Source organism: Apis mellifera, linkage group LG11 (assembly GCF_003254395.2).
Source record: "Apis mellifera strain DH4 linkage group LG11, Amel_HAv3.1, whole genome shotgun sequence".
NCBI lineage: Eukaryota > Metazoa > Arthropoda > Insecta > Hymenoptera > Apidae > Apis > Apis mellifera.
The window spans coordinates 2,491,273-2,509,867 of record NC_037648.1 but is presented as its reverse complement, the minus strand read 5'-3'; the positions used below and the strand labels follow the sequence as shown (position 1 = coordinate 2,509,867).

Sequence of the window (18,595 nt, the reverse complement as noted above, 5' to 3'; positions counted from 1 at the left end):
TTATTGTCGGTAGTTTACTGTATTTTTAAAATTTTTCTTTTCTCGTTTTGTTATTATTGCTATCACAGTTTCATTCATAAATCGAATTCTATATCGTTTAATCGATTTTTAACTTTTTTTCAAAGGAAAAAGAAATTAATAAAATTAATATTTTTAAGTAATTCTTTATTTCTTCTTTTTTAATTCCGTATTAATTTCTTTATATAAATATTGTTTACAAAAAAATTTAATAATTCAATAATATCCATACTCAAAATTTTTTATATTAAATTTCTAATTTCTAATTTATTTTCTACTTATCTAATAATAAAATTTTATTAGTAATTTTTAAATTAATCTTTTGATAATTAAATTTTAATACATCGAAATAAGTCGAATATCAATAACATCAATTCAATTGATTTTAAAATAATAAATTTTAAATGCTTGACACAAAAAAGAAATGCAAATTTCATTCAATAAGGGAAAAAAAAAACTTGAGTCAATAGAAGAAAATTGAGACAGTGAAGGGAATTAATGTTAATACAAATGGATATTCGATTTGAAACTATGTATTACATTTCGATTGAATCAAAAAATGATTATCAATTTATTGACCGATTCATGGAAGGACTCGTTATCTGGTTGTCTTTAAGAACGATCACTATTACGAGAGATATGAGTCCGTCGTGCAACCTCTCATTTCCCTCCTACTGCAATCAACGGCATTTAAGCTTGCGTTTCGAGCGTTTAAGTATTTAGCTGCTTCCGTCATACCTCCATGTATACCGAGAATTTTTTCGCACTCTGCGATTTTTAATCTCTGGTTTTCGGCAAAAAAGGACACTCGCGAAATTCTATTTCATATTCGAGCTTGGGTTTATTAGTCCATTAAGATCAAATAATGAAATAATTTTTACACATGTAATCTATAAATAATTATCTATATATGATTATTAAAAAATATATATATAAGAGTAGAGGTAATTATTATCATTTGTCAACATATATATAGGAATACAAATTCTTAGAATGTTTTTTAGAATATGTTAAACGTAGAACATTTTAAAACATTTTATTTAATATTATGGATCATTAAATATCGAATATATGGAATATATTTCAATGTTCTTTTTATATATAATTGTTATTAAACATACATGCAAGAACGTTAGATAAGAGAATAAATATATTACATCATGCTATAAATTTAAAAGAGTTATATTATTAGAATATTGTGCATATATATATATATTGATTACATTATGCGCAAGTTAGCGATTTTCTATCTTTATTTCTTGCGCAGAAGAAACACATTTAGTTAATTTGATTCAAGATTCAAGTTCTCCATTTTTTTTTTCATTTAATTTAATAAAAAAAGTAACTTAAATTCTAAGACTTAAATTCATTTAAATCTTGCATTAAAAATGAATGTTAGAGATAATAAAGCGGAGAAATTATATAACAATTTATTTTAATTTGAAATTATCAAAATCCTATTTGTATTGAAGATTAAATATTCCATCATATAAAATAGAAGCAAATATTTGTACAATTTAATAAAATTCAAATTTACAATTTCATAACATTGTTAATTTTAATTGAAAATAGTTTAACTTAGAAAATATTGCTAAATATTATCATGAAACATAATACATATGGGTATAGGAGAAAGTTAATTAAAATATTATCTATATTTAAGAGAGAAAGTAAATTTTCAACAACTTCATAAAATGAATAATGTTCCATTAATGCAACATTAAATCTTAAAGGATTAAGAAAAAATATATATTTTTTTCAAAAAAGTACATCTCTCTTTCAAAATGATAAGATCAATTTCTTTCAATGATAAAATTAAAAAAGTAATAAAATTAAAAAAAACATGATATCAAAACTGTATACTTTGATAAGAGAGACATCAACGCTCACGTAGGAGAGATGCGCATTAGAGAGAAGAAAATTCAACGTTGAAATTGATTTCATCTTTCTACAGAATACCAATTAGTTAGGTTAGATTAGGTTAGAGAACGAATGAAATTAAATATTATAAAATGGTATTGAAAAAAGAGATGTAAATATGATATAAGATTGGTTCGCATGAATCAGTCGCGTGACTCTGAAGATGTTTTCTCAAAAGTGGAAAAGAGACAAAATTGAATAGATAAAATGGAAAGACAGGGAGAAAAGGATATATCAGGTATACGAAGATCGTTAGCTCGAAGAAAAATTAGCCGTTTGTCCAAGTTCCATTCGAAGATGGGTCAATCAGATATGAAAACACTTGTCGGATAGGCATTGTTCCAAGGTAACAGGTCTACGAAGGATCGTAGACACAGGTATACTTTTGTCCTAATGACCGCTCCAGGAATTCAAAGATTCACGGTTTCTTCGAATGTTCGACGGGGTGGTCACAATCATTCACGTGCTCTACTGCTGCCATCTTTTTTTTTAAAAGCCGCGCATGAAATCAAGATTATGTATTATGACATTTTTGACAGTTGTCTTTATCCTGCGTCTTTTTTCTTACAGGAATAAATCTTACAGTTCTAATAAATTATTTTGACTTTTTATATGATTAATATAAAAGGAGAAACTAATAATATGAAATTCGTTATCGAATTGAAATACAATAAAAATAATATATTTATATTATAACTTTTTTTATAAATAATTGTTTTATATATAATAATACTGAATATTATATTATCTATAATAAATATTTATGGAATATATATTATATATATATATACATTTTATTGTATATTTGATTATTAAAAATTAATTAAAAATTTTTCTTTTTTTAAATATAATTTAAAATAATTTTTCTTTCTTTTCTTTATTTTCTATTCCAAAAAATAATAATATTAACTTTCTTTGTGTTTTTATTTCTTATTAATAAATATTAATCTTGATTTTATTTTTATAATTTCAAAATTTAACCTATAAATTTCTCTTAAGTGAATAAGTATTTATAACTAGATTAATAATTACAAAAATTAGCTTGAAGAAAATAAATCCATCATTATCTGTGATCGATGGTATTGACTTTTGATTTATTATAATTTATTACTTTACTTATTTTATTATATATCACACAGGATTCGGGGCGTGGTCATAATCTATAGTATTACAGCGTGTGCGTGCATTGGATCCTTTCACTGCCCGTTTAAACTGTTCCCACTTGCCAAGGTAAAACTGCAAACATCTATTTCATAACAAATTTGGCATTGATAGTGAACGCATTTTATGACGCATTAAAATTAATCATCATTTAACATAAAAAAGTAAATTTATTTTAAAAAATTAAAATGAATATGTATATTACATATTTTATATATTTAAAGTAACTTAATATAATTAATTTTTATTTATTTCTAATCATAAATTTAAATCTTTGAATTTGTTCTTGCTTTGTAATATTATTTTTCTTGTTAAATAAAAAATATAAATAAATATAAACCTATATATATATTATAAGGATTAATTCATATTCTATCTATTAACAAACTAATCTTGAAGATTATCAGTAATTTGAAAATAATAGAATTTTTTTTTATTTTTATTTTGATATCTATTATTATTTTTATAACAATTTTGATAAATATATATATTTAATTAATATAATAAGTTAAGAAAGATTATTAGTAAAAATAATTTTTGTCGATAAAATTAAAAAAAAAATTTCTTATGGTAAAATGAATTTTTGTTGCCATCTACTATAACTTTAAGTTATAAATTCCTTAAGTTATAATACTATTGATAATTAAATCATGAACTAAATATGTATATGTCTAATTCAATAACTCTTCGTTCGTGTGTTCCTTATCTGTCTTCTTTGTAACTTAATTAAATCAAAGACGTAATAAATCACAATATATTTTATACATAATTTTAGATATATAGAGTTAATATATTAATGGTATTTGAAAAATTAATTTTAAAGACTAAAACAAATACAAAAATTAATATACAAAAATGTTAATCGAAGATTATTTATTAAACAATAATTACAAATAATTATAAGTAATTTAAATTTATATTAAATGAAGAGATAGATTGATTTTATCTGTATCCATTGATTTTTGTCTAATATAAATTTAAATTGGTTCTAATTAAATAAATAATTGACATTTTTGTATATCACTTTTTGTGTTTATTTTAATCTTTAGAATCAACTAAAAATATTTCGTATATAGATATATATATATATATATATATATATATATATATATATATATTTTATATATTTTTATATTTCTTTTTATAAATTCAAAAAATAATTTAAAAAGTTTAAAAAAGTAATATTTTAAAAAATATTTATTTGTTAATATTAATTAATTTTTTTTTCAAAATCTATAATTTCTTTTAAAAAAAATACTTTCTTAGTAAGTAATTCCTAAAATATATTTAATTTAATATATTTAATATATTTTAATATATAATTTAATATAATTTAATATATTTAATATATTTAATTTAAAAATATAAAACAAAGAAATAAATAAAATAAAAATATTTCTCAATTTTTTAAAACTGGGTAAAATGATAAAAAAATTTTTGAAAATATGGCAAAAATAAATATATGAAAAAGTATAAATGTTGATAAATATAAAAAAAGTGAACATATTAAATTTTATAAAATTTTCTGTATATTATCCGTCAGATTATATATTTTTTAATATAAAATTTTAAAATTCGGTTGAAAAATTTTGGCCGATTTCATAAAATTTTAAGTTTTAAAAAAATATGAGAAAAATTTTATATTTCTTCTTTAAATTATATTCCCTTGTTTTTAAGATTGTAAATTTAGATAAATATTTTGTTGAAATTTTATATTAGAAAAAAATAATTCGAAATGCAAAATTTTTTTTGAAATTTTAATATTACAAATTTTTAGCCAATTATTTTATATTACAATATAAAACAATAGAATTTGCATGCGCAAATTTTCTTAGAATTTTAAAACAGAAAATTTTTGGCTAATTTTTCAATTTAATTATTAAATTTAATTTCAATCAAATTTTTTTATTACAAGAATATAATTATTGAAATTATTATTGAAAATATAATTATTGAAATTAAAACACATTCTTAAAATTCTTAGAATTTTAAAATATAAAATTTTTGTTCAAATTATATTATCATATTTATTTGCAACATATTTATCACTTGCGAACTTATCTTACATTATATTTATCTCTTGCATTTACTATTTTTTATAGTATTGAATGATTTTTTATAATTTTTTTATTAATTATTAATTATTAATTCTACAGATGCTTATGTAATAGCAATTGTTATTTTTATAATATGATAAAATCATAATATTAATTATATGTATATCATAAAATATATATAAACACCACTTATAAATATAAAAAAAAAGAATATAATATACATGTACTTACGACATATGAAAATTAGATTGAATTAGACTCTGATTTTAATTTTAATTAATAAATTAGACAAAAAAAAGATAATAAAGTTAATCAATTTTTTGGAACACTTTTGCAGACAAGTATAGAAGAGTAAGTAATGAGAAGAGGACAGAGATAGGATAAAAATTGAGGAATCAGCGCCATCTATAGAATGTTATCGAAATTAACAAAAATGAAGAAAATATAATCGGAAAAAGATAAGAATTCATCGTTTATATTATCTTTCGAATATTAAAGATATCTCTTGAAAAGTAGGATAAGGTAGAGTAAGAATTAGAGATTAGCGCTATTTTTCAAATATTTTTTAAAAGATGTATTTATATATCTTTTGACGCTTAAAAAAGGAGCTGATTCGCTAGTATACTCTTATCTATTTTTAAGAAAATGTTTTTATTAATATTTAAAAGATAGCATTAACGATCAATTCTTATTTTATCTTTATTTTCCTATTATCTGCTTTCTTTTATATACTAGTTATAATATTCTGTTGAAATGGCATTAATTTTTATTATATATTTTTATTATACTTTTATTATATCTTTTTCTCTTTATTAACGGTAATTATTTATCTAACTAACTCTCCTTTATCTAACTAATCTCGTAAAATATAATATATAAAAGTATTTTCATAATTAAATAATTTAATATTAGCTCTTTGGGAAATATTGAAATATAAATTAGATTAGAAAACACAAATTAAAAAAATATTAAATTTCAAAAAACATAAATATTAAAAATTAATTAATTTTCCTTTTTTAATATACTTACTTTTTAATATACTTATTAAATTATATGATAATTAATATTGATTAATTAATATTAATTTAATAATAATTATTGTTAAAAAATTCGAGGAATTTTATTAACCTAAATCTCTTTTTCTCATTATTATCTCGTTAAATAATCTTAGACTTATGATTGATTGTTTTATAGATTTTATAGATTTTAAAATGTATGTTTATTTGTTTTAATATTTCCTATTAAAATAAATGCTGAAAATTCAAATCAAAATCAAATTCTGCGTTCTGTTGGTAACGATGCGAATGACAATGAAAATAGGATTCTAAAATCTTAAAAATTCGAGTCACAAAAGTATAATGCGTGACTAATCTATTTTTATATCTAATCTGTGGTATTGTTATGCATTGTTTGTTACAATATTCTATACTAAATTTATAATATCATTTTTTGCTTTATTGTTTCTTTATCATTTATAGATAATTATTATAACTATTTTATCAACGAATAAGAATAAATGATGCAACAAGAGTTTGGTTTAAGATATTAAGCTAATACAAAAATATGTTAGATATATTTATATCATTATTTATAACTTCAATTTCATGTGGTTATAATTTAATTTTAAACAAACTCAGTTTTTAAAAAGTATAATTAATGCTATATTTTAAATAGATATATGAAAATATTTTAACAAAGAGTGTGAGTATATTTGAAATATAAAATTTAATGCTAAAGTGTCTAAAAATATTTATATCGAAAAATTTAAGCAATTATATTGGTAAATTGTATTGACATAGTTCCCTTTATTATTTATAATAAAAGATAAATGTAATATTATAAATAAAATAAAATTTATGATACAGAAATTTTTAAAAAATGAATGCTCAAAAGCGAAAAAAAAATTACTTTCATAATCATGGAAATAATAAAAAAAAACGTAAACAATTTAATTTGGAACCAGGTATGAAAGGTTTTTTATGCACATGTAATTTTTCTGAAAAGGAATGTGTACGTGATGCTTATAAAATACTTAATGAATTTGCTGATGAGATTTATGGATTAGATTCTATAAAGGTATAGTGGAATTTAACAATAATATAAATACATATAAAAATACAAATCTATCAAATTCTATTTATTTTAAGGATTCTAACAATGAGAATATTAAAGTTTCTGATATAAAAAAAGATGAAACAAAATATAACGATAATGAAGATGATATTTCAGTTGTTTTAAATAAAGAAATTAATGAATTAAAAGCAGAATATTCAAAACCAATAAATGCCAGAAGATTTCAGGTAAATTTTTTATATATATTTTTATTTCTCTTTAAAATTTAAAATGCTTATAATTTTTCTATCAGGTAATTGATACTGGTGTTAAAAATATAGTTTTTATAAGGAGTTCTTTGACAAATCCATTAGAATTAGTTACTAAAATTATCACTGAATTATATAATACAAAACAGCAACGTACAAGATATTTGTTAAGATTACTTCCAATTGAAGTTATTTGTAAAGCAAATATGAATGATATTAAATCAAAAGCAGATGCAATGCTTGAAAAATATTTTGCACAGGAACCAAAAACATTTAGTATTGTATTTAAGTATGTGTTTTAATATATAAATTATTTGTAACTTTATTATGTTTTTAATATAAATGTACAATAATTTAATTTCATTACAGTCGTCACAGTAATAATAATATATATAGAGATGAAATCATTGAAGACTTAGCAGAAATAATAAACAAAAAGAATCCTGGAAATAAAGCAGATCTAAAAAATCCAGAACTTGCTGTAATAGTGGAAATGGTACGTGGTGTCTGTCTTATGTCTGTTGCTCCTAATTATTATAAATTTAAAAAATATAATTTATTGGAAATATGTAATACAAAAGAATCCATAAAATAGAAAAAAAAAGAAAGATAAAATTTGAAAAAATATGTATTACAGAAGACAAAAATTTAATAAGAAAAATAAATTATGGTAATGAAGATAAAATAATTGATGTAAATTAAATTAATATTGTTTTATAAATTTATTATTTTAATGAATAAAATAATAAATACTATATTATATTTATTAATGATATGTATAATTTTTAAAATTAATGTTTTATAATTTATGTTTTATGTAAATTAAAAAATCATAATATATAAATATTAATAATATAATATGTAATTAATATATCGATAAACATTTTTATTCTTAAGTTTTTCACTTTTTATGATAAAATTTATGTTGAACAAAAATTATTGGAAATAAAAAAAAATGTAACATTTTAGTTTAAAAATTTTATATTAAAGTTGTTTTCACAAGGTCCCATGGTGTAATGGTTAGCACTCTGGACTCTGAATCCAGCGATCCGAGTTCAAATCTCGGTGGGACCTTTGGTTTTTTTCTTTTTTATATTAATATTTATAATATATTAAATTAAATAATGATTTAAAAAATTATTACATTTATTTTTTTATACATTAAAAATTCTTATATATTAAAATTTATATTTATTGTAATAATAAATATTACATTACAAATATTGGAATAAAAATTTGATATAAAAACAATATAAATAATTAAATTAAAAAAATTTATAATTAAATTATATATATATATTTTTTACAATTAATCAGATTCAAATAAAAATAATATAATTTGATATATGAGTATAAGATACAAAAGCGTTTTAAAAAAGAACACACTTATTGATGCATTTTCAACAATTAAATTCCTTTCTATTTTCGTGTCTAAAGACATTAGCTTTATGAAGCAATGTTGTAAGTATTTGATGTCATTGTTTTAAAATTATTACTTAAATAATTATTATATCAGTATATTAAATAAATATTATATCAAAATATTAAATACATATAATTAAAAATAAAATACGAATATGTCAGCACGAAAAAATGTTCAAACTGGATTTCAACCGGTAAGTTTGGATACAAACTTTTTTATTTATGTAATATATAACAAACATTTAAATCTAACCTATTTTGCATTATAGGATTCCGATGTTTATATTACATATGAAGATCAACAAAAAATTAATAAATTTGCAAGGCAAAATGCTAAAATGGATGATTTAAAAGAAGAATCAAAAATTAAACAAGTATTAATGAATTTAATGTTTTTCTGTTAATTTGTGCAATTTATAACCTTATTTGGATATGTATAATTTTACATACATACATTGATACATATTTTACAGAATGAATTAAAGAATTTAGAAGATGCATGTGATGAAATATCTCTTTTAGATGAAGATGCAAAAATTCCATATCACATTGGTGAAGTTTTTATTTATGAAGATTTAGAAAGGACACAGGTATAAAATTTAATAATAATTATTATCATGTATATTTCGAAATGATATAAAGTAATATAATATTATACATCTTTTTTTATTTTTGTTTATTTTTCTAGAATTACTTAGATGAAATTAAAGAGAAGAAAAAAAAGGAAATCTCAAATTTGGAAAGTAAATGTATCGATTTAAAAAATGTCATAACTGATTTAAAAACAAAATTATATGCAAAGTTTGGTAGCCGTATAAATTTAGAAGCAGAAGAGGATTAATTTATCAAATATCCATATAATGCTTTTTATAATATGAAATAAAATTTTAATATTATTATTGCCTCATCTTCTAATGCATATAATGTATCTAAGTTTATATACTTCTTGCTCATCGTATATATAAAAATCATATTTATCCACATGTTAATTAATTGTTATTGTATAATAAATAACTAATAAATTAATTATAATTTTTTATATTATTTCTATCTTTTTTAAATATTAATTTAATGCTATAATATACTAGTTATTAATTATACTATTTATAATATTCATAACATCCTAAATTGGAAAAAAATTAATTTTACAAATTACATATTATATTTTCAATTATTATTTATACAAATATCAACATTCATATATAAATATATATACTTATCTAATTAATGATTGTATTTTAATTTCAACATTCTACTAACTTTACATTTGGATTGTTGCCAAATTGTTTTCATTATGAAATGATCATGTAACATGACTGAAAAGTTAGCTCTAACATCTAACATTTATATTGATTAAATAGTTATAAACTTTGAGTTTTTCATAGTTTTTTCTATTATTATATAATGTTTTGATTATGCTATTTATAAATATTTCTACAAATAGTGCTTATAAATTTACTAACATTAATATAAAATAATATATTAAAATAATATAATTAATAATATGAAATAAAAGATTTAAAATGCAACAAACATATCATAAAATATTTGTTTTCTTGAATAATTTAATTTTTTCAAATTTTTGTTCTTTTAAAAAATAAAAAATGATAAAAAGATTGAAATAATCTATATATGAAATATAAAAGATAAAAAGTATGTGTGTAATTATTCTATGATTTATTTAATTCAACAAATGATATAAAATCTGGTTATATAGTCATACAGTTTCTGCTTCCCTCTATCAACTTACTTGAGATAATTTTAGTTTCACCTTTCAGTTTTACTTTAGCCAGTTACTTAGTTAACTACAGTTCATTCTTATCTACTATACAAGAAGTATATGATTAAGTGTTTTTTTAAATTAAAACATTCAATACATTCATTCATTCTTATATAAAAAAAATTATAAAATATACTTATTATATTTATATTTTATTTATATATTAAATATTTATATATTTAAAATATTTTTAAATGTTATATATACATATACACACACACATTTATATAAAATAAATTTTTTTTATATAATAGAATTTTTCCAGAACAATATGGAAATAGCAAAGGAATTAGTATTAAATTTAAAACAAAGTAATTGTTCACATGCAGGATATGGTTTACAAAAAGAATGCGAAGCTCTTCTTGGTCACATTTTACAAAATGTAATAAAGTCTCAATTACCAGAATTAATTTTTGAAGTAAAAAATGAAGAAGATTCCATTCAATTTAGAGAAGAAGGTAATAAATATTTTTCTAATATTATAATTGAATATAAATAATAATTTAGTTATCATAATTAAAAAATATTAGGAAATCAACATTTCGTGATGGGCGATGATAACGAAGCTATAAAATATTATACAATGAGTTTGGCATATGCAAATAATAATGAACTTATGTCATATGCTTATGCCAATCGATCTGCTGCTTTGTATAGAAAACAATTGTTTAAAGAATGTTTGATAGATATTGATGCTGCTTTAAATCTTGGATATCCAGAAGAAAAAAGAAAAAAATTAAAAGAGAGAGGAATTAAAGCAATTGAAGAAATTAAAAAAAAATTGAAACTTACAAATAATGATCATATTGATTCAGAAACATTTACAAATATGTGTTTATCAGAAAATATAAATAATGAATCAGAAAGATCTTTTACTGTAAAGTATAGAAATGGTGAAACAAAACTTTCAGATATAAATAAAAATTTTAACATTAATGACAAGAAAGATACAATGAACAAAATATCTAAAAATAATGAAGAAAAACAGCCAAGATACTTAGCAGATGAAGGTCCTTTAAAATTAATTTATGGTCCGAGTAAAGAAGCTCCAGCAATCAGTGATGGTATCAGCATTTCTTTTTCTGAAAAATATGGGCGTCATTTAGTAGTTACAAAAGAATTTAAACCAGGAGATATAATTACTATTGAAGATCCATATGCATATGTTATTTACACACAAAGGTATATAATCTGATAATATTAGTCTATATAAATATCTATATAAATAAAATATTATAAATTACAGATATTATACCCATTGTCATCATTGTTTATCAAGAAGCTATAATTTAATTCCTTGTTTACATTGCCCTGTGGCTCAATACTGTTCAGAAAAATGTAGAATATTAGCTTGGGAAATGGCTCATGATATAGAATGTCCAATTATGGCATTAATTGGAAACTTACTTCATGTTGATAAGGATAAGATACGAATGCTTACCAAAATTATTAGATTTCTGATCATAGCAACAGCAAAAGGTAAAAATATTAATGAACTGCGAGCTGACATGAAATTAGCTGAATCTAATCCAGGTAAAGAATAGAATTCATATTTTATTGCTAAAATAAAAGAATATAAGATAGAATTTGAATTGTAAAAAAGAATAAAAAAATTACAAAAAAAAAAAAATATTATAATAATATCATAATAACATACGGTTCGTTTTTAGATTTTATAAAATATCTTTCTTTTGTAGATAATAGAACTGCAGGATTTACAGATGAAGATATATTGGATAGTACCAGTGCACGATCTGCTTTGAGTCTTGCTACCAATATGACAATGAGACCACTCATTGGAATCAGTGCTTTTGCTTGTATTTCAGCTCTCGCGGCTATCCTTTTAGCCACACAGACTAATTTCTTCTGCAATAAATATGAAGTGAACCAATTAAAAGACATTAACAATTATTCAGACATTATATTTTGTAGCAGCATCATGTTTCGTGCATGTGTTATAATGTCTTCCAATTGTTTTTCAGTAATTTATTTAATACATAATATATAATATAGATTATAAAATATATTTAAAAAATAATTTAACAAGCAATTTAACAAAATAAAGGATAAAAATTATATTAGAACAGTTTTATATTATAATTAATTTATTTTTTTAGGTGCAACAAGAGCCAGGGATTAAAATAGGTTCAGGATTATATGTAACGAATAGTTTATATAATCATTCTTGTGCACCAAATACATTTCGTCATTTCGAGGGGCTGACAATGATTACCCGCGCTTTAAAACCATTATATCCTGGAGATCAAATATTCACAAGTTATGGTGCTGCATATGCATATATGACAAGATCTGAAAGAAGAGAAAAAATAATGCAAGACTATTTTTTTGAGTGCGATTGTATCGCATGTGAATTTGATTGGCCTATATATGAAAAAATTTTGCAAAATCATATTGGTTCTATTAGTAAAAATAAAGAGCTTATAGGAAAATTGAAACCTTATAAACAAAGGTTGGTGAAAAATATGTACGATATTGATGCAGTAAAGTCGGTTCTTGGTATATTATATAATGAAGTATCCCAGCCATGTGAAGAAATCGTTCATGCGGAACAATACCTGAAGAGTTATTATTTAGGTAAATTTAAGTAAATTTATTATGAATTTGCTTATATTAATTTATATTTATAGCTTTGCTTACCTGTGAATATTTAACATTATGCTTTATATCCTGCAAACCACTTTTATTTAAATATTTTCACTTTGAATACTTACTTCTTGCTTATTAATCTAATAGACTGCTTTCATAGCTTAAATTGTTTTGTGAAAATTATATATTAATTGCTTGACTGCAAGGGTATGTAAAAAATTAATATTAGATACTTGAAATTCAGATTCAATTTTATAAGTATTATTATTTTCTTGTTTTTAGATCCATAAACATCAATTAAATTATCAATGAAAGACATAAAATATTCCTAAAAACATTTTATTGAAGTTATACATGATATTTATCTAATTCCTAAAAAAATGTGCATAGCTTCTTATACACGATACATTTGTGTAAATATCCAAACTAATTAAAAACATGTAACATAGATAATGAAATTCATTAATGAAAAAATTTAAAAATCTATATCATATTTTCAATAATGCAATAGAAAAATTGATATATTATGTATTTTACATCATTTACTGTAAAAATCAAATGCTTTATACTCACATATACAATATATTTTTACATTAAAGCATATGAGGCTTGTAAATTTACCGAAATGAATTTTTGTTGATCTTATTTTATAATATAAACTAATTAAATGTCACATTGTAATCTTATGATATTAATAAAAACTATAAAAGCAATAAAGATAAACATGGCAATTAATTAAAATTATGATAATGAACTTTAAATGTTAAGCCAAATATAATGAATTATTTAGTCAAATTGTCAATTACTATAAATCAGTATGTTACATATTCAAGTATTTTTTATCAGAAGAAACTATATAATTAATAAAGTTGAATGTATGATTGTACATTAAATTTGTTAATATTTAAGGTATATTTATCCTTGTCTAGTTTTATAATAATAAAAAAGAATAAGTATGGAAGAAATATAGAACTAATAATAAAAAACATTACATTTCTCTAATATTTTGTTTCTTTATCATTTACATAATATGAAATATATTGAACTAAAATATTGTTTCCTAAGAATGAAAAAATTGAACAAATATCTGTATAAACAAGTATTAGTATACCTACTTTTGTAAATCACGTAAATAACGTTTATAGAATTTGTGAATCATTCTACATTTAAAATATATCTTTTTGATACAAATAAAAGCATACTAACACTTTATTAGAAAAATATTCCAATTATTGCAATTGAATGCAACCCTACCAGAATTCTGATTTCTTATCAAATGTTATCATAAAATTGTCATTTCATTAAATCAAGAGTAACTACTTCAGAGTTAGAGAGAGTATAAATATGAGAAAAATAAAGGAGATCCAAATCCCCAATTATTCATTATATGATAAATAAAATTGAAATGAATTAAAATCGGCCGATATTCGAAAAAGCAGCGAACAGAGGTGTTGTAGTTGTGGTCGGTTGCCGATCGCCGATGCTTTTGAGTAAATTGCCTTGCAAGAGACTGTCAAGTGCCTTTTGAACTGTTGGATCGTTTAGCAGAGGCGATGGTGAAACTCCCGTAGTAGTAGTAGTAGTAGTAGTGGATGCTGTTGTCGCAGTTGATGCTGCTGGCATAATATGATGTACTCATGAAGTTAGCAGTTGTAATACCAGCAATATATATATTCGAAGTTCGTTCGCTTTGATCACTGGATTGTATAGACGACACAATAACACTACACGCACGAAGAACTCGATTAGAAACCCAAAGCGTACGAAGTTCGTTTATGTTTTTAAATCACTCGTGTTCAATATTTGCATTAAAATTTTACCTGGTATTGTCTAAAAAATTCTTAGACATAATTTGCGGTTTTTTATCAACATCAAATTGCTTCTAAAATTCTTCATTAGTAATTTATGTACGCGATTTAAAATTATATTTTCTTTAGACATGTTCATGAAAGATACATAAACATATCCAAACAGAAAAATAATAGGCGATCTAAAATCCGTAAGATACACCTATAACGACCTTCATAAGAATGCAAAAAACTGCAACAGGTCATTTTTATTACGTAAAAAGCGCGAGTTTTTAATATTTTTTTTGCATAATGAATAAACTAATAATAATATTTTTAAAGCAAATGAAACTACATATATATTGCAGTAAAAACTCATACTACTGCATTTATAGTACATATATTTTTTTAATTTCTTACCAAAAGAATTTTTGTTAATAATATAATTATTTTTTAAAATTACTGGAATGAAAACTTATGATTGATTTTATAAACTTATCTATACTTTTATAAATTGTATATTAAGATAATTTATAAAAAATATTATAATGATAGAAATTTGATATAAAATTACTGATATTAAATCTTTAATATTATGTACATTTTGTTTAAATCTAAATAATAAATTTTCATAAATTTTACCTGTTCCCCAAGTAGCTGGTGGAACGGGTGCTGGTGTTGAAGTTGGAGCTGGTACTGGACTTGGTGCTGGTGCAGATGAAGTTGTTTTATTACTGTTTAAGATATTAAGTATCCTAGATTGTAATTCTGCTTGTTTTGGATCACTGACTGTTATCGTAGTTGTTGTAGTTGGTAAATCTTTTACATCTCCTAATTCAACTTGCACTTGTTCTTCACGTTTAATTTCGAGATATTTTATAACTCGATCATATTGTAATACTGTTAATTGATGATTATCAGCCAGCATATTTAAAAGAACTTGAATAGCATCAGGATGTCGTTCGTTTGCAAAAGGTGTATTCAATGGAACTGATCGTCCACCAGCTTTGTAATTAGCAAAATCGCGCGATATTAAATTAATAGCATCTTCAACCAACATATTTCTATGTTCTATAAGAAAAATAAAATTATATTAATATAATTTAGAAATTAAAATTATGTAATTCAGAAAAATTTTAATAATATTATTAGAAACCTTTACCTTGAGGTAAACCATGAAGAATATTTAAAGTTAAGGAATGATGTTCTTGATTAATAGGTGTTACTACAACTGCATATAAACATCCACGACTTGCAATATTTCCTAGAACTCTACTTAAGAGGACATCTTCATTTGGAAATAATAAATCAACTGTTAATCCAATTTTTTTTAACCTCATTTCAATACTTTCAGCGTATTCTCTATTTGAAAAAATAAATTTTAAATTACATTAATAAAAAAAAAAACTAAAATAAATTACTTTGATACTTATAACTTACGTTAAAACTTTGTTAACAACAATGATTTCACAATCATTTTTTTCAGTTGATACATTTGAATATTCATTTGATGTACTTGTATTACTGTATTAAAAAGATATAAAACAAAAATATTAATTTAATAGAAATATAATATAATAAAAATATAATATTAACATAAAAAAAAGAAAATTTTGAAAAATATTTTAACTTACTTAAAACTCATGTTCATATCTCTAGAAGTAGAGTTTTTAAAATCTTCATAACGGTTATTGCTCTCATTGAATGAATCTCTATTAAAATTATTGCCTCTTAATCTATCCCCTTGTTTATGATCCCAATCTCTACCACTTTTATCATCTAAACGCGGACCTCTATTAATAGGGCTACGATCTCTGAAGTTATTTCCACCTGAATTATCTCTATTTTTATTTCGATTTTTTCCACCTCTGGTACCTCTTGGTCGACCACTCCCTCCATTATTCATACCTCCCCCACTACCACTTTGATTCTGATTATTTGTATTACGATTTTGATTTCCACTAGGTCTATTTTGATTTCCAGCTGGTCCAAATTGATTACCACCTCTGCTTTGATTAAACTGATCAGTACCACCTCTATTTGGATTATTTGGATTAAAATTATTATTTCCTTTAGATTGCATTACATTGTTAAATTGTTCATTCCCATTATTTCGATTTTGATTTCCAAATTGATCATTCATATTATCTCTATTCTGATTTCCATCTGCAAATTGATCATTTCCTCCTCGAATTTGCATATTATTACCTTTTTGATTGTCATTTAATTGTGGATCACAACTAAAATTTTGGTTTGCATTAAAATTTGAATTTCCTCCATAACTCTGATTTCCATTATTAAAAGGATCATTTCCAGCATTAAAATGATTATTGCCAGAATTGAATTGATTATTAGGTCCTCCTAATTGTTTTCCTACACCTCCACTAGATTGATTATCTTTTTTTGCTGGCCTAACATCTATTTAAAAAAAAAAAAAAGATGTTTAAAAAACATATATAAAGTATATATTATTATTATAATATATTAATATAATATTATATTATATTAATATAAATTATTATAATAATAAATAAATAACAAACTAAATAACTGAGTTACAGATCAATTATAAAATTAGGAATTTGAGTATTTTGAATTATTTGTATTTCATAATAATATTAATCGATTTTAATAAATTTTATACATATGTTATTTATTTAGATTTATAAAAAATATTTAAAATTTTTTTTTGATTCAGATAAAAAAGTTAAAAATCATAATTTTTTTTATATGTTATTTAGTAAACTAAACTAATCCTAATCTGAAAAAGATTTAAATAATTTATATATACATTTTAAAAAAGCTATTTTATTTGATTTTCATTATGAACTACTGTATAAAAATATAATTATATTGTAATATAAAAATATTACAATATAAATATATTTAAAAATATATTACATTATTATATATAAAAATAAAATAAAAATACCTATTCTTCTGCCTTTGAACATTGCACCATCTTCATTTTGAATAGCCTTTTGAGCAGATTGTTCTTCTTCAAATTGAACAAAGCCAAATCCACGATTTATTGAAGAACCAACAACGGTTCCGTATTTTGAAAAATGTTCTTCCAATTCAAGTTTAGTCATATCATCAGTTTGTAAATGACCCACAAATATACGGCTACTTACAGTAGCAGGATCTTTTAAAAGTCTTATGTTCATTTTGAAATGATATATTTATAACAATGTAATTCTTTTCAGGAAAAAATACTTAAAGAATGATAATATCAATTTCACTCTCAATAATAAAAGCTGAGGTTATGTTAGAATACTGACATTTACTTCTTTATGTATTTCATTTAAATATGTTTCAATCAACATAAGAATAATGATAATGTATATAATGAATTATTTTTGTTCACTTTTTGCTCTATTTCTAATTATAATATGATAATAATATTGATAAAATAACGTTCGTTTCAAAACAGAATTGTTCAATCAACAATTGAAACATTTCGTACGATGGCGTGCGCATGCTAGATTTATTTAAGTATGTTCTATTTTTGTACTTATGGAA

At 21.8% G+C, this 18,595-nt stretch overlaps 4 protein-coding genes and 1 non-coding gene across 10 annotated transcripts; 4 read left to right on the top strand and 1 right to left on the bottom strand.

Annotated features, from left to right (window-relative positions):
* Positions 1-6,705: 6,705 nt before the first annotated feature.
* Positions 6,706-8,125, top strand: LOC100578697 (THUMP domain-containing protein 1 homolog). Its single transcript, XM_003249375.4, has 5 exons — positions 6,706-6,857; positions 7,022-7,232; positions 7,304-7,456; positions 7,522-7,766; positions 7,847-8,125. The coding sequence occupies exons 2-5, from the start codon at positions 7,035-7,037 to the stop codon at positions 8,070-8,072; spliced, it is 822 nt and encodes a 273-aa protein (XP_003249423.2). The 5' UTR covers positions 6,706-6,857; positions 7,022-7,034; the 3' UTR covers positions 8,073-8,125.
* A 354-nt stretch (positions 8,126-8,479) lies between these two features.
* On the top strand, positions 8,480-8,551 carry TRNAQ-CUG. Its single transcript has one exon. It is a non-coding gene; the product is annotated as a tRNA-Gln (tRNA).
* A 351-nt stretch (positions 8,552-8,902) lies between these two features.
* On the top strand, positions 8,903-9,931 carry LOC102656136 (prefoldin subunit 4). Its single transcript, XM_006558981.3, has 4 exons — positions 8,903-9,093; positions 9,169-9,273; positions 9,373-9,489; positions 9,588-9,931. The coding sequence occupies exons 1-4, from the start codon at positions 9,055-9,057 to the stop codon at positions 9,738-9,740; spliced, it is 414 nt and encodes a 137-aa protein (XP_006559044.1). The 5' UTR covers positions 8,903-9,054; the 3' UTR covers positions 9,741-9,931.
* Positions 9,932-10,534: 603 nt separating this feature from the next.
* LOC724876 (SET and MYND domain-containing protein 4) lies at positions 10,535-13,884 on the top strand. Of its 4 annotated transcripts, XM_006558971.3 has the most exons (7): positions 10,568-10,735; positions 10,945-11,137; positions 11,210-11,861; positions 11,926-12,212; positions 12,377-12,660; positions 12,797-13,274; positions 13,569-13,884. In XM_006558971.3, the coding sequence occupies exons 2-7, from the start codon at positions 10,951-10,953 to the stop codon at positions 13,574-13,576; spliced, it is 1,896 nt and encodes a 631-aa protein (XP_006559034.1). In that variant the 5' UTR covers positions 10,568-10,735; positions 10,945-10,950; the 3' UTR covers positions 13,577-13,884. The 4 variants fall into 4 exon arrangements, with proteins under 4 accessions (XP_026299864.1, XP_006559034.1, XP_016770508.1 ...); XM_026444079.1 differs by lacking the exons at positions 10,568-10,735; positions 13,569-13,884 and adding an exon at positions 10,535-10,552 and having other exon boundaries at positions 12,797-13,529; XM_016915019.2 differs by lacking the exon at positions 13,569-13,884 and having other exon boundaries at positions 12,797-13,529.
* LOC551309 (transcription initiation factor TFIID subunit 1) lies at positions 12,121-18,551 on the bottom strand. Of its 3 annotated transcripts, XR_003305808.1 has the most exons (7): positions 18,006-18,551; positions 16,708-17,491; positions 16,514-16,597; positions 16,236-16,435; positions 15,716-16,144; positions 12,337-12,545; positions 12,121-12,239 (listed from the first exon to the last, which is right to left on the bottom strand). XR_003305808.1 is itself a non-coding variant. In XM_623707.6 (6 exons), exons 1-6 carry the CDS (start codon positions 18,238-18,240, stop codon positions 14,697-14,699), a joined length of 1,938 nt encoding a protein of 645 aa, XP_623710.1. In that variant the 5' UTR covers positions 18,241-18,551; the 3' UTR covers positions 14,323-14,696. The 3 variants fall into 3 exon arrangements, 2 of the variants coding, with proteins under 2 accessions (XP_623710.1, XP_006559036.1); XM_623707.6 differs by lacking the exons at positions 12,121-12,239; positions 12,337-12,545 and adding an exon at positions 14,323-14,902; XM_006558973.3 differs by lacking the exons at positions 12,121-12,239; positions 12,337-12,545 and adding an exon at positions 14,326-14,899.
* Positions 18,552-18,595: the final 44 nt, after the last annotated feature.